At 40.1% G+C, this 16644-nt stretch overlaps 1 protein-coding gene across 3 annotated transcripts in view; it reads right to left on the bottom strand.

Moving 5' to 3' along the window:
- The window catches only part of HTT (huntingtin), a 76542-nt gene extending 61143 nt beyond the window's left edge, over positions 1-15399 (bottom strand). For 2 of the 3 annotated variants that reach the window (XM_072334394.1, XM_072334395.1), the window contains exons 1-10: positions 15020-15399; positions 9705-9788; positions 9108-9228; positions 6536-6595; positions 4880-4959; positions 4337-4475; positions 3955-4096; positions 3421-3599; positions 2729-2933; positions 1792-1839 (exon numbers count right to left, since the gene is read on the bottom strand). In XM_072334394.1, coding sequence (XP_072190495.1) covers positions 1792-1839; positions 2729-2933; positions 3421-3599; positions 3955-4096; positions 4337-4475; positions 4880-4959; positions 6536-6595; positions 9108-9228; positions 9705-9788; positions 15020-15120 — 1159 coding nt within the window. In that variant the 5' untranslated portion in view covers positions 15121-15399. The remainder of the gene's footprint in view (positions 1-1791; positions 1840-2728; positions 2934-3420; positions 3600-3954; positions 4097-4336; positions 4476-4879; positions 4960-6535; positions 6596-9107; positions 9229-9704; positions 9789-15019) is intronic. The other variant, XM_072334396.1, reaches the window with a different exon arrangement.
- Between the last annotated feature and the right edge of the window lie 1245 nt (positions 15400-16644).

The following is a 16644-nucleotide window of genomic DNA, read 5'->3' as shown; positions in this document are numbered from 1 at the left end:
GATGGAAAGGGACCATGGTGTGCTGATGGACAATTGGCTGAATGTGAGCCAGCAGTGTGCCCAGGTGGCCGAGAAGGCCAATGGCATCCTGGCTTGTATCAGGAATCGTGTGGTGAGCAGGACAAGGGAAGTCATCCTGCCCCTGTACTCAGCACTGGCGAGGCCTCACCATGAGTACTGTGTTCAGTTTTGTGCACTTCAGTTCAGAAAGGACATTGAGATGCTGGAGCAGATCGAGAGAAGGGCAACAGGGCTTGCGAAAGGCTTGGAAAATATACCCTCTGAGGAGAGACTGAGGGAACTGGAGCTGTTTAGTCTAAGGAAGAGGGGTCTGAGGAGAGACCTTGTGGCTCTCTTCCAGTATCTGAAAGGTACAGAGAGAGCAGGGCTGGTCTCTTCTCACTGGTGACAGTACAAGGGGAAATAGCCTCAGGTTGCACCAGGGTAGGTTTAGGTTGGATATTAGGAAGCACTTCTTTACAGATGAGGTTGTTAAGCACATGAATAGACTCCCCAGGGAGGTGGTTGAGTCATCATCCCTGGATGTGTTTAAAAATCATTTGGATGTGGTGCTCAGCGACATGATTTAGCAGAGGGGTTGTTAGTTAGGGTAGGATGGTTAGGTCATGGCTGGACTCGATGATCTTTAAGGTCTTTTCCAAACTGAGTGATTCTACGATTCTACCATTTTTTAAAAGTTATATGCATTGTTACTCTGACTCGTTGCATTCTGTCTCACCTTGGAATGCTGCAGCAATACCTATATTCAAAGCAACATTTCATTCACTCTGCTGTTTCCAAAGGACAACTCATTGATGCAGTGATAAATATTCCACTTCATTCAGCTCCACCCTGTATTTCATACTCAGGTATACTGTTTGAGCAATAAAGCGCAGAGAGATTCCTCACACACAAAGATGGAAGGATATATTTGAAGAAATAAAAGTAAGCTAGGTACTAGAACAGTCCTTTGAGACTGTTTAATCCGATTTAGTTTCAAACTACCTTTCCCTGAAGTCCACCTTTTCATAGTATTCAGCACCTATCTGCATACTGTGCTTGTACTGACTCTCACACAGTTTCACTGTAGTGACAGCAATACCTTGATCAGATGAAAAATCTATTGTGAGCTGTATCTAGAGTGATTCCATTATGGATATGAATTACTAATCAAAGCTTTTAATAACCAGAGGTGAAGTACGCTTATGCACAAACCAAGTAAATAATATTTCAGAGTAAGATTTATTTTTTCAAGTCCTGCTAAATGTGTTGCTTGCTAAAGAAATGAAAATATACACAATAAAACACAGAATGAGTACTCCTAGTTCTCGATGACAGGTCAAAAAAATTAATCAAAAAGTATCATATCAAAGCATGCAAACATACACATGCATTAGTGAAACAAGAAAATATGCCTACCAAAAACAGGAAGGTTAACAGTTCTGTCAGTTACATTAAGGGTTAAGTATTACTGACAAAAGGAAGAATGCCCACATTGAATACTCCTAAACATGCTCTTAAACAATTAAAATTTCATCAGTATGTATCATCATAATTTCGCTAGTGCACTACAGCAAAAACAAGAATGAGCTTCGAATAATTTTAGAACGTCTTGGTTGTAACCATCAGAAATCACGTCAGAATTATTTTAAGATTTATGGTGATTGAGGTCAGCTGATAACAGGAAGGCATTTGTGAATGAATACCAGAGCTCAGCAAGACAATGAAATGGGAGAGGAAATAAAAATCAGAGAAGAATGTAATTAAAAATTTGATTTTGGAAATAATCACCTTTATGCTTTCTTGCAAGAACAGGGCTGCATGAAGACCCCCCTCCAGCTGCAAATCACAGAAAGTAACATATCAGGGCAAAGAGAGAGTTGCTGCAATCATGAAGGAATTCTAACAGCCACAGATGGGAAGTTAAAAAAAAATACAAAGCCAAGAAAAAAAAAGCAAACTTGATGCTTATAAAGTTTGTTGTATGGGGTTTTTTTTGTTTGTTTTTTTGGGGGTTTTTCTTTGCATTATGCACCAACAATTGACTTTATAATTTTCTATCCAAATTGAGCAAAGTTTGCTTTTTTAAAAAAAAAAGCGTTCTTAATTTCACTGCTATGATTGTTCCTGGCTAATGAATTACCTTCTAAGAGCAGCAATACTAGAATGATCTGATAGTCCAAAGAAGTTCTTATAGAAATCCAGTCAGAGACTGATTCTTTTGAAACGGGTAAGTAGCAGTTAAAAGACAGTCTTAAGAACATGCACTTCACAGACTAGAACATTAATAATTGACTTTAAAAGTTATGGATAAACTAAGGTCATGCTTTAGTTTCATGCTGGTTTTCTTATTCAGCACAAAACTCTTAGTTAGTATATAGAGTTAATACATAAATTCTGGTCAGATAAGCTTTCTATGAATCACAATTGTCAGGTGCTTAGTGAAAAAAACATAAACGTTATGGGGAAAAAAAATCGTCACCGCTGTTAACTGGCTCTGTGTAAATAAGAAAACAGCAACAAAAATATTGACTTTGGAGTTTCTCATTACTCAACAGATGGACACCCACTTAAAGGGGAGGATGGCAGGGGATCTTATCCTGTACCTGGAAAAATGCTATGGATGCTTTTACACTTTCTATTTTATACTTCATACTTTCAGATTACATGAAGAAAAGAGCCTGTCATCATCTCAAGATTAACTCAAATGACTGAAAATACAGCTTACCTATGAGCTCCACTATGCTCCCACTGCGGTTCCTGATGGCAGATTCATCTTTGGATACACTGACCTGTGCAATGCCACCTAAAGCAGTCAAGGCATGGAGAAGTTCAGGTGGTGGTGTTCTAAAGAGCTGCTGCAGTAATTCTAAAGCTCCAGTCACAACATTATGGTCCTGATGCTGAGTGTAATGCAGAGTCAACTCGTAAACCTGAAAAACAACAAAGTACTGGGTTAAGTTTCAGTAAAGACAAAACATACTATATTTGCTCTCACATATCACTTAAAATCTCATTAAAAATGCATTAAAATGCATTAAAAATGACAGATAGGGTGTATCTAATCTTCATCACACTTTTCTCAGGGAAAAGATTATTTAAATCTAGCCAGTTAACCTCCTCAATAGAAACCTCCATTAAGATATTTGCTTATTATTGTTAGAGAAGGAAGAACCACACCAAGTAATGTTTTAATGTTAATGAAGCTCACTGTCTTCTTCAGGAGCACATAACAAGCATTCTTCTCAGATTTCTTGTTATCAAAATAATTTACCACGAATTCCAAACAGCAGACAGTTACCAACATGAAGAGCCTGAAATGTTCAATGCCAAGCTAGCATTTCATCGTACTACATTAAACATTTTCCTCCCACTCCACTCCGAATACTTTCCAGGTTATTTATTCCTCATAAGTTTTACCTGTACAAGCTGTTCTGGTGAAGGTGAAATCTCTGCTTCTTTCCTTGTTACACCAAAACTTCCTTTCAGGCTGGTATCCTTTACTTGTTGTTGCAATAAAGGTATGAGATACCTTAGCGTAAGTAAAACACCCAGAATTAAAAGCGTAGGATGATCATCTTCTACAGGAACCAACAAGCCTGGGGGTAAGAAGAGAATAAACTTACTGACAATGGTTAATTTCAATACATGATCTTTTTAATAGTTTCTTTAAAACAAAAAGACCACACCACCATCCAACAACTAAATATATATTTTTTAAATGTAGAAACACTTGAAACTATGCATTATTTAACACTTCTCACAATGATGTAGGCAAGGGAGAAAGCATAGGCCCAACAATACAATATAGAGAAAGCATTAGCAGTGTAACTGATAGCCTAAGTATCCCTTCTTTGCCTGAAAACCACTGTCATGTTTAGCATCATACATGAGAAAACAATTTCATGTACTTATACCTGAAGCAAATGTAATTTCCCCCCTCCCAAATCTTACCTAAAAGTACATTCAATAACCAGGCATAAAAATACTGCGTTCTTCGTGAATGTTGACAGATGCTTACTGCTGATCCCGCAGCTGTTCGACGGATAGTAGGGGAACTGGACTTCAGATTAGCTATAAAAGCCTTCAATAAGACCTAAAAACAAGATACATTACTTTACTTTTAATGATAAAGAAAAAAGGAGAGGAGTTAAGAAGTCAGCAAATATCTTTTTTCTTTTTTTTAAACCACCCAAAGGACCACATCATGCAAAGACAACATTTGCCTTAACTTACGCACGCAGCTATTATACAATCCAGTGTAACACCTGATTGGTAACAGCAGTAGCTTAACTGTGCTTTGAGATATCAGGAAGCACTAGTATGGTGAAGGTACCTTAATCTCATTGTCGTTTGCAAAATTGCCAAATGCTGCCATGATTTTTGGTATTGCTGCAGCTAGTGTTTCTTGTACGGATTCTTCAGGCCTTTTACTTATTCGTGTTAAACAGGGCAAAAGGTTCACTACGTATGGTCTAAGAATGACAAAGGAGAAAAACAAATTGAAGGTAAGAACAATTGTAACGACCTAAACGTTTTTAATTCATAGTCTCCATACCCCTCAATTAATATTTCTAAATCATACAAAATGAATCTATTAGCTATGATAATGATTTGTAGACAATATTAAGCAAAAAGGACATTAAGAAGTACAACTCATTGTTTTTATAAGTTTCCTTTCCTATCCCACTGAATCACAAACAGCACAGAACTGAAGTTCTGCTAGAAGAATATCACCTAATCCAATAAAGCTAATCCACAGAGAATGAGACAGGAATTAGGGAAGGCAGTGAGGGAAGAAGTATTTTAGAGCAGTAACACTTTGCTAATGTCTATATTTTGTTAAACTTTGGAAAATTCTTTGCTAGGATGAGTTTACCTGCATTTCTGAGGCCGAACTAGATGAGCAAGCTCAGCAAATCTCCACAGTGCAGCACGCAGACTTCGGGAAGCACCATTCTAAAGAGAATGTACAACTGTAATATTTCATCAAGCAAGACCAATCCTTACTAAAAGTATCTATAATTACTTAAATCTTACATAATTTCACCTAGATGAGAACAAAAGATGTCTACAAGTGCTAAAATTCTTCTCGCCAAAAGGAAGCAAATGTCTTTATTTTTACAGTTGGTATTATTCATTTTCCAAGTGACCCAAAATGAATAATAAAAACCAAAAAAAGAGAAGGAAATGTCTGAGATTTCCATTCTGCTGAAATCAGCTTAAAATATCACAGACACAGTCATCAACCAACAAAGAAACTGATGATATGAGAATCTAAAAATCACTGGAACACTTGCAGAGATACAAATACAGCACAAAATTGACAGCAGTGGAGCTATGTATGTACATAACCTTCAGCTCTTGAGAACCTCAAAAATTCCATATATCATTTCATAATGGTTTGGATTCCGATTTTAGTATCCATTTATCTATATAATCAACCTCAATAATGCAACTGACTTGCACCAGAACACAATTACATTCTGAGCCTGAGGATATACTGGAGCTCTTTAATATTGTCGGCAATGTGGAGAACTATGGAAGTTGAGAGCTGCCACATTCATAACCTCCCTACTTGGAGAAAGTGCATACTTTATTTCCCTTTACCCAAATACTTCTCAAATCAAAACCTCTTGAAAACTGAACTGAGGTGTTTAGAATTTTTTTTATTTTCTTTTGCTAGTGTATCAAAGCTTCATGGAAACATTGCCAGCATAAGCAGAAGAAAAAACCCCACTACATCTACAGAAAAGCTATTCAAATTTTTTTTTTCCTATTTATTATGTTTTCTGAAGTTTATCAATTGTAGGGAAATATAGTAATAATCAATACCATTAATGTCTGACAAACACCACTTGTATTTTCTCTTTTATACCAGCTGCTATGTGTTTATAGAAGGGAAACAAAATGTTCAGTGAAAACAGCATTAGTGATTTAATATCCATACACTAATAAAACAAAAAACCTTCAACTGACATAACAATTGGTATTACATTGTGCACTCTGGTACAAAGAGGGGCTTCAGTATTTTTACTTGTGTTTCTTACATAAGCGGTAAGTATATTTAACATATTCACAAAGCAACTTAATTAAAGCTTATATCAGACCACTTCAGGTCTAGGTCACATCATCCCTGTATGAAGCTTTTGCAGATAAAGAACTTCAGTGTCCTCCACCCGCTTTTCACCAACTATTTTCCTTGAAGTTATGCATTCCAGCTCACTCAGTGAAGCAAACATCATTAATATGCTTATTCATTTGACTGTAGAGTCACTGAGGCTGTTCACACCAAATGCTCACACATTTTCTGCCAGATAAGCTTTTGAGGTGGAAAAATCTAAATAAATAGGGCCAACAGGGAAGAACTGAGTAGAATAATTTTAAGCGGTCAGAGATCTTTCAAAAGTGAGGTTTTGACCTTGACCTTAAAAAACAAACAAACAAAAATGCTATTTACACTAATGCTACAATCTCATATACTAAAACACTAAACAGTAAACTGCAGAAGGACCTGAAAGGCGGCAAACCTCACCTTTTTGATCTCCTTGTACAGTTCTAATTGTAACCTTGGTAGATTGGAATCCATCAAAGCCTGCAATGAAATACATTATCAATACACTGTATCAGAGTGGAGGCACTTTAAAGGAACAAAGTTGCACTTGCAATAGAACAGCTTTAAAAATACAAATCAGCCATTCTCTCTCTGTTATCCTGTATTTAACACATTCTGGTTTCACAAAAGACATTCCTTCACCTTTTACACAAAGAACAAACAGAAACATAGACAATCCCACAAGTTAAACTATAATATAGGTATTTAAATTAGTTGGTATTAGCTACTTGACCTCAATCTGCCCAAAAGAGGCCATATGGCATCAGACCACAGGTACAGCCAACTTACCATGCCTTCTGGCAACAGCCAGTAATAGATACTCATGAACAGACCATTGAAATACAAGAATAGTGTTTGGAAGCAGTGGGAGTTCTTCCCTGCTATACACCCCCATCTTCAAACAGCCTACTGTCAGGTAGGTGTATCCCAAACTGAGGCTGCATTTGTACCACAACCTTTAATAGCCCTTGAGAACCCCCTCTTTTATGCATTAGCCTGTTTTCTGGGCAACAGCTCTATCGTGTTTCAGGATCTGATCAAGCACATTGTGAGAGAGAAGATGTTTTACTCTGCTCTAAACTTGTAGTTCAGTTAAGGATTAGAGTATGTGAAAAGAAAAGAAGCACTGAGAAGAAGCGCTCAGAGGATTACTCATGACTATAAAATCTTACATGGCAAGTGCTAATGTGGAGGCCATAACTGCTAAAGCATGGTCAGTGAAGGTCACATTGTTCCTCCCTACTTCCCTATCCTAAAATCATATCCCCAACATCTTCATGACTCCCACACTACACTAGACATTGTAATAAAATATTACCTTGCTTGTATCTTTATACTGCTAGAAGCACTCTCACTATTAACTACGGGTGCCCAGACTACTCTACCTAGAGACAAATCTCACTTACATCCCCTAAAAATTAAGTTTTCTTGAAGTTCACTGCCTCTGCATTGTTATCAATCAACACAAAAGAAGCACAGAAGCTTCTGGCAATCCACAGAGAATGAGACAGGAATTAGGGAAGTCAGTGAGGGAAGAAGTATCTTAGAAATTTGGAGAGCAGTAACACTTTGCTAGTGTCTATATTCTACTCTGGCTTCAAAAGGGTTAGCTGTCCAATGCATTCAACTGGAGACCATTTCATTAATCACAAGCATTACTGATACTTGCACAAAAGAAAGAAAACTGCAGATTTTTCCCCCTCTACATTTATATACCAGACAGGTCTGCCTAGAGACTGAATTGCTTCCACAGAGCATAAGCACTGAAATATAAACTGTGTCCAGAATTGACAGGTCCAATACCTTTACACAGTTGTAATATCACACAACTACTGTCATTTCAAAGCTGTGGTCAAACTGCAAGCTTAATGACTGACAGAAAATTCCATCATGTAAAATTTATCTTTAGAAGAAAAACTAGCATAAAATGATCTGGAACATTTCGTGAAAGAAGGAAGAAGTTTGCATTCTTTAGCACTGTTTCAGAGCATCTGCTTAAGTAAGTTATGCTACTCAGTGGTATATGCATTTCATGCAGTACTAAACTCCTGGCAGCAGAAAAACATGAACAGGACAAAATGAAAAGAGTAAAAAACATTTGTGTCACCTCATTCCCTACCATTATGGGATATACCAAGTAAACAGAAAGAACTTAAATTTCTACAGAAATACAGATTTTTTTCTCTTCTGTTTGCTTCTCCATATCCCCTTCAAGCTAAAGAAAACTCTTACTTTCAAATTCATAAAGCACCTCATTTTGTATCAACTAGATTAATGATGCAGGCACATTACACAAGAAGAAAAAATAAAGAAGAATGGACAGGTGAAGGCAAATCTGTTCTGGAAGCAGCAGCTCACATCAGTTCCACATAAGGCTCATTTTGTATGTTGAATCCATAATTTGACCTTGACTGACCTTCTATCAATATCCATCTGCTGTCTGCACTGAGTCCTTGTTTCTGGATTGCAGCATGGTAATAAACAGACTCCAGAACACTGCTTTCATCCTAATTATGCCTAAAAGCTCCTCTGCCAAGTCTCAGTAAAGTACTACCAGAATTACAGTATGCCATTAGTCTGGAAAGCGTCATAACATCTTACAGTCTGCTTTCCAGTAATATTTTTAGCTTTCCTACATGCTGCGTAACTTCATGCTTACAAAACAAAGGAGTATTCCTCCCATCCCAAAATGATCTTTAACAAACTTAAAGAGAACAGAGTTAATGAATCACTGAGCAAAAAATATCTGAGCAATGAATTACCACAGACGTGTTCAAATGCCTTCATCTGATATAAAAATATAAAATTTATGTAACTCCATGCATAAAAAGCTCTCCTTAGAAGACATATAGAATTTCCTAAAGCTTATTCTTGCATTACAAGAGATTATCAAGAATAAGTAATTAAAAGAATGTAAGTAAGTGTGATTTCATGTATAACACAGCATCAAGAAGAAGACGAATATGTTAACACAATACCTAAAAGTTCTTACTTTAATAACTTTATTAAGGCATTCATCAGCAACCATCCGGACATCAGATTCTGCATCCTCGCTGCAGAGGAGAAAAAGTTCCATAGCAATCCCCAGCAGCTTCTGAAATTCTGAAGAATTTCTAAATAAAGGAATATCAGAAAAATCACAATGTGCATTGCAAAAAGCAAACATCAATGCCAGTCATTAAGGGGTTTCAGAACTCTACTGCATACACAATATACACAGTTTAACAAGGGGAGAAATGATCCAGCAGAAGTTTAATAAGTCAGGAGATCATTTCCCTGCTCTTTCCCTACATAATCAGGTACAGTATTTGATTTCTTTGCCTTGACTTTTCTGTCTGAAATAGGAAAGTATCCACTCTACCAATGTTTAAAGAAAACTATTACATTTTGGCTTAGTTAAAAAAACAAAACACAAACAACAACAACAAGCAATAACAAGCATCATACCATTTCAGTTTAAACAGAAGTTGAGCACTTAAAATCAGCAACTACGAGGAAGCCTACATGTGTCTAGTAACCAGAAGGAGCTATTCATATTAAAGTAGCAAATTATGCTAAAGCAACAAGTTTAAGACAGACTTTGTCTTACCTTAAAGACTGAGCAACAATGTTTTCACATATTGTCAGGCAATGATTCACTCGATCTTTCTTAGTAGTTAGAAGTTCCTTCTTTCTAAAACGAAACAATTAAAATAAATCTAAGACTAAAAGTGAGCAGTAACGATATAAATGCAATCCTGCCATACATCACAATCCCCCAGATGATTCTGAAATTGTCCAAATAGCAAAACTCTAGGCATGGTCCATACCTGTCTACAATCATGTCCTTATAGTAACACTAAGGCCAAGCTAACTAGCAGCAAGCATGGAATAAGCAACAGAAGTCACAGAAGGCATATCTACAAAAGGTGCAAAGCCCAGTGTGTAAAGCCTCTCATTTAGAAAACTTCAGTATTCTCTCTGACATACTATAAGCTCATAAATAACAGAAGCTTCTTCCCTACTCCATCCTCAATCTTTTTAATATATGAACTAGGGGAAACGAAACCACAGAATAAAACACTAGAATGAGACAGACTCACAACTGCCACTGTGAAATTTCATTTCACTATATGCAAAGTCTCCTACTTTTAACTTAAATAACAGAGAACCACCCCTAGGAAAAGGGAAATTACTTATAAATAATTCACTAGTCGAAACCCAGGAGCTGAAAAACGCAGCCCAAGGTACCTCTGTGTGTACTTGCAAAAAGCACCTGCTCATTGACTTGCAGATGAGTGAACGCACAGATGCACAGAGCTGGACTTCACTTTTGCTTTCCAAGTGAAAATCAGTGATCTGTGTTTTTAACACTTAGTTTTCTGTCTCAAGAAAAAACAGCAAAACCATCTAAGAGCAAACAAGCGTTTCTAGAGTAGAAGTCAGAAAATGATCACAACAGCCCTGAACTACAGTATCACAGTCAACACAGCTGTAAGGCCAACAGCAACCAGCCAATGAACACATTATAGTAACTGAAAATACACTGTTAAGACAAAAGACTTTGGAGAATTAAACTGTAATACCTTCAGCTCAAATATTACCACATTTTTTTTGAATAAGTACCCCTGTCCTTTTCCTTCTGTCATATTGGAAATGGGGGTTTACTTCATCCCAACCTTTCAGTTTTTGTCCCAAACATCTGCTTATTTCTCCCTTGCAAAAAAATTTAAAGAACAATAATGAGGAAAAAGCAAAACAAAATAACATCATTTTTTCCATTAGATCTAAACAAAATATTGTCAAATGTAAGCTTCAGTATTCCTCAGAGAGGATCTCATCTTCAGCTAATATAGCCCAGGGCAAGGCAGGGAGCAATGTTCAATAATAACAGATGAGCACACATCGATCTCTGGCAGATTTCCGTAAGCAAAGAGCTCCCCTAACATGAGTCTATTGCTTCTGAAATGGGTAGTTGAAAAACATTTAAAAAAAAATGGCCTGAAAAGAGAAAAACTGAAGTGAAAACAGAGATGGTAACTTCTGCACTACACACGTTCCATTTAAACTAAAAGAAGAGAAATTGAGTCACTATCCAAAGGGAAGGAAGGAAAAGCATCAAACTGCCTTTGCCTCACTGAATCCTTCACTTGCCGTTTGGTATTTGCCTTCCTAAAAACAGCTTCTGAAGGAGAGAAAGAAAACTTTTAATGTATATCACGTGCTCACAGATTTAATATGTTTACAGACGGAGAAAGACAACACGATGATATTTTTTGTCTCTGGAGATAGAACACAAGGGATTTTTTACAGAAAGGTTTATTCAGAAGTAGCATGAAGAATTCTGGTAAACTACAGTGAGCGTACCCAGGGACACAACAGCATCACACGTGTCTTAGGGGAGAGCTGAGGCAGTGAGCCTGCAGTGTACAGTCAGAAGGTTTCAAGAACAGAAGGCTGGAGATACTGAAGCAGCAGGTATCAACGGGAAAGCCTCATCCCACAGGCATGGGATTTGAACCTTCTGCATGCTTCTACAGACCACCTCAAGCCAAGAAGATTAACAAACAATGTAAGAAAAATCAGCAAGTCCTGACGATTTTGCACTCCAAGCCCTAGATGAGCTGGCTACAAAAAGATCCACCTTGCTTTTATTAAGCCTTGGAATTAAGGATGTGTGAAAGGACTAAAGCACTAGTGCTGATCTAGCATTTAAAAACATCAGGCCAAACAGCTCAACATTAACCTTGGGAAAACTAACGGGAAAACTCAAGATTCTACTAACAAATAAAAAATATCAGCCTGTTAAAAATAAAGCTAATAAAGCTGAAGTACAGTAAATGATTTGAACAATACAGTAATACAGACAGCAGTGGATAGACCAAGAGACTAGAAAAGGCGTATGTGCCCTTGAAACGGTAACTCCAAAAACTCATCCTGGAATCACCACCAACAAGCAGGTCAGCAGCTCTTACAGCCTTCGGTAAGCACAGAAAATGTACTGTGTAATAAAACAGGCAGTGCTGATAAAACCCATCTACAATCACACATTCACTCACACAAAAAGCTAGGGAAAAAAAAAGGTGACTAATGAAAAATGCCCATTACTGGAAAGTTCCTTGGCTTCAAATGTAAGGGTTAGAACCAAACATAAATATAAATGAATGATTAAAACTGGAAATAGGTCACAATTTAAAATGACTATAATAATTAACTATCAGAACAAGTTAACAGTTCCAATGGTGGGAAAAACAATAACAAGAAGACAGCCTTTAGAATGGTCAAATCAAAACTAGTTACTTCTCCAGCAGTAACGTGCAATTAGCACACCGTTCTGGTCAGCTCTGTGACAAGAGGTAAGATGAATAAGATACAGGATGCTGTATGACAGTCCACCCGTTATTTCGTTTCATTAAAGTCAATTTTTACATCATACTGACCAAATTTTCAACTCTGTGGGAGTTTCGTAATCCAAAACAAAACAAACCCAACTCCAACCAAAATTCAGGAGTCCGAAAAAGCAAAAAGACAGAGATGGAAAACAATAAGGTGCCTCAGCAGGAGCTTGTAGATGCAATATGATGACAGAGAGCTCAATCGAAGCATTCATAGAAGACTAAACCAACCACAAAAAGAGAGAGGAGGCCACAACCTGACATGTCTGTAACACACACTAAAACCACAATAAGTGATTGCTGATGATTCTTCCTTGAAGAAAGAAAAGAACTCTCACGTTACCAATAACTGTTTGAATTCAATCAATACTTTAATAATAAACGTAAAACCAGGATATTATTTTCATCAAGATCTCAAAATTCATTGTCACAATGACCTTCAATACATTTGTGTAAACAATTACCATCTCTAAGCTCCAGCCTCTGTGATCTTATAATACTACACATCAGGAGAGAGTTGTTTGTTGTTGCTTTTGAATTGCAACAAGATTTTAAGGCCATTTTCATTCACTCCAATAGGAATGCTTTTTGTGGGCTGCTTTTTTTTTCCCCACTCACGCAGACATAACATTGAATGTTGTGTTGTGACAATTTGAGGCATCTATTTAAAAACTAGAGAGAAAGATCAGAAAGAGGTAGATTTTACTTTACAGAATAACATCCAACAACAGGAAAAAAGCCTATCAACACCTGTAATAGTGTGATTACTCTCCAACTCAAGAAATAACAGTGTCTCAGTCATCTAATTTAAGCAACAAGACAACTTGATCTGTTTGGATAATGCCAAACATATTTAATTAAACAATTAAAGAGCAAACCAGCAGCATCTATGCTATGAAATTCACCAATTTCTTTATTCTCTCGGTACTGACAAGTAACACAACACTGTTTTCACAGCTGCAAACAGATACAAAGATAGGAAGTTAGCATAAAGCACTGCAAAATATTTAAGGGTTATTTGTGCAGGATCACAATTAAGATGAGCATCGATCCCTGAGTGCAAAGAACACAGGAAGGCAATTCTCTTTTCCAACCCATTGGATGGAAAGCACAAACAACACCAGGAGTTCAGCTCAAGACGTCACCTGGTATTTCACTAACAACTTTGGAAACTTCCACAAAGATTGGCATAATATGCTTTCATAGGCTTTTATGAAGCTCAGTGCCCTTTCTGAATTGGTAAAGCTCCTGGGGGCATGCAATACTATCAGCTTTCTGAAAACATCCAGTCTATTTTTAAACAGAAAAAAAACAAAGTCAACTAGGACAATTACAAGCTTGATTTCTTAGTGCTTTGATTCGGGTGTGCCTAAATGCAAACCCCCACATCAACCATAACATCCCTCTGCAAGCATCACAAATTATTTTCAAGCCTTTCTTTTGAAATAAGATGATCTATCCTAGCAATATCTGATTAGATTTTCTCCCGCTAGGCACAGTAAGGACTGGAAAACGACGTCCACGCAAAATCACAGTACAAAACATAAAGCAGCAATTAGTCCTTGTAAACACTGAGGTATATAAAAACAATTTGCTTATGAAGAAAACAAGGTTTTTCATCTGTTGTGTCCCCAGAGCGTCAATGACACAATGGAAGTGTTTGAGGTGAGAGTCTCCAAGCAGTATGAACCATGGCAAATCCAGCTGGCATCTGTCTCAAACCATACCGTGGGAGCAGGTGGCCAACAGCCCAGCTTCCATTGTGGATCAGCTCTGCCAAAAGCACCTGAAACTGTCAATTTTGAAGCTACCTGCTCCTCAGCCCTTCTGTTTCTCCTCTCTCCCTGGTGTCTGGAGAAACAGCAACAGTGTGACTCACTTACCAAGTGCACTAAAATCCTTGTTGCCTTTTCACCTGCTCAGTAAAAGTTATTTTTAGAGAAAGCAAAACCGACAGGCAGCACTGGGGCACTGAACAGCTCCTTGGCCTCCAGCAAAGCTACAGGTTCCCTGAGCAGAGCATCGCACAGATAGAAACAAACACCTTTACAGTGCCTCCACCCCTAAGGTGGAAGGACACAAAGAGATACCAGAAGCATTTGTGCTATTTCCTCTTGGAGCTCAACACATGTGACAGCGCAAGACTTCAAGCGAACTCTGCCATAAGCAGTCATCTACATCCATTCCTTAAAGACAGACAAGCCCTAGACTTTAAGCTAAACTTAAGATCTTTTGCCTCTTTATCCTCAGCAGCGTATCCAGCCAAAACCAAAACCACTCAACGAAACCCACACAGCGTTCCCGTACCTCCCGTTATCTAGGCGGCCACATTGACAAACCTTCGCCCGTTAACCTGCAGCCACCTGAGCTGCCACAGAGCACAGACAGCACCTCCACACTCGTCCCCGGCAGCCGCCTGCTGACAGAGCCCCGCGCGGGGCCCGCCCGGCTCCGGCTGCGACTCGGCGCCTCCGGGGAAGGGAACGCCGAAGCACTGAGCAGCCCCCCACGGCCCGCGCCGCTCACTCACGGTCTCTGCGTCGACTCCTCGGGGATGAAGGACGGCACCTGCTGCTGCTGGAACGAGCGCAGCGACTCGAAGGCCTTCATCAGCTTCTCCATGGTGGCCATCGCCGCTCCGCCCGCGCCGGCGGCACCGGCCCGCCGCTCCGGCCCGCCCTCTCACAGGCGAGCGCCCGCCTCCTTCCTCACGCTCCCGACTCTCCGCCTCTCCCTCCTCTCCCCGCCCGGCTCGCACAGCGCCCCTCACACGCCCGCCAAGGCGCCGCCGCCCGCGCAGGCCGCTTCGCGCCTCAGAGCCGCGCCGAGCCGGGGAGCCGCCGAACGGGGCCGCGATCTCCGGCCCGCTGCCCCACCGCCATCTTGGGGTCGGCCCAGCAGCCCCCGCGCTCCGGCTCCGCCCCCTGCCCGGGTTGCTCCGCCCAGCACGGAGCGAGTCTTCAGCGCGGGGCAACGCTGGGCGCATGCGCGCAGCGCCCGGAATCACGCCGACCGTTACGGCCGTACACACAGGCACGCGGGCCTAGAAGGGGCGGGGAAACTGGCAGAGCGACAGGCACGCTGACCAATCGGGAGGAGAGCTCCGCCCCTTTCCGCCTGTCACAGCTGGTAGCAGCGCGCCCGCTGGCGGCCCGTGATGGGAAGAAGGGGGGACCGTGCCGGCCGTAACGGTGCCTCAGCCTTTAACCCTCACAGCCGCTCCCAGGGCCAGCGGGCCCGTATCGTGCTGAGCTGCTTGCCCAGCGCTACCGGCACTCCGTCGTTATTTGAGGCTCTGCGGAAGAAGGGGAAGCACTTAGAGGAACCAGGCACTTAGCGCTTGGCAGGCGCCCCGCTGGCGGCTCAGCATCAGCCTCGTGATGCTGGACCTGCTCGGTCAGGACAGTTTTTGCTCTCTTAAAGCACGTACTAAACAGACCTATTTAAAGACTGCTTCTCTCGGAGAGAGCGGGATTCAAGTATTAAGATCTGTTTTTAAACTAAAAACACTATAATGAATTCAAGTACAACCACTGCTTTGATGTACCTATAGCTGCTGAGACAACAGAATCATAGCAAGGTTAGGAAAGACCTTTAAGATCATCCAGCCCAACCATCCATCCATCACCAGTGTTACCCACCAAACCCTCTGTACGACATCTAAGCAATGGTGGTAAATGTGCAATAAAACATGGGTGAGGTGTAAAGAGTAAAGCATTTGTCCTGCATTAGTCCTGGTTTTAGAATAAGGCTTGTAGAGCTTTCTCTAGAACATAGGGATCATTATGAATGTTTTATTTAGCAAATGGCACAAGAAAAAAACATGAGCGTGTAGCCAGAGTGCTGCACGCACCATGTGAGAACTGCACACACGCCACACCACGCTTCAAAACACATTAAGCACATTAAAGAGAGCATGGGCTTCTATCAAAGATTAAACAGGCCACCAAGTCGGTGTTGGCAGAACTGTTTTGAAGCTTTAGATCCAAATGTGCACCATTCCCCCCTCAGGGTTGCTGACTCACCGGTAGAAATGAAACGTAATGCATGCCAGCACTCCTTGCTCTCCCTTTCCCAGACTGAGCTGGCAGTGCCTGCCCTTCTGCTCATTATCCATACGCTGGGTTCAGGGGGAGAGACACTTCAGGTACCTTG

This window comes from Excalfactoria chinensis, chromosome 4 (genome assembly GCF_039878825.1).
Source record: "Excalfactoria chinensis isolate bCotChi1 chromosome 4, bCotChi1.hap2, whole genome shotgun sequence".
NCBI classification, from domain to species: domain Eukaryota; kingdom Metazoa; phylum Chordata; class Aves; order Galliformes; family Phasianidae; genus Excalfactoria; species Excalfactoria chinensis.
Note: the sequence above shows the minus strand (reverse complement) of the source record. Positions and strands in the feature narration are given on the sequence as shown.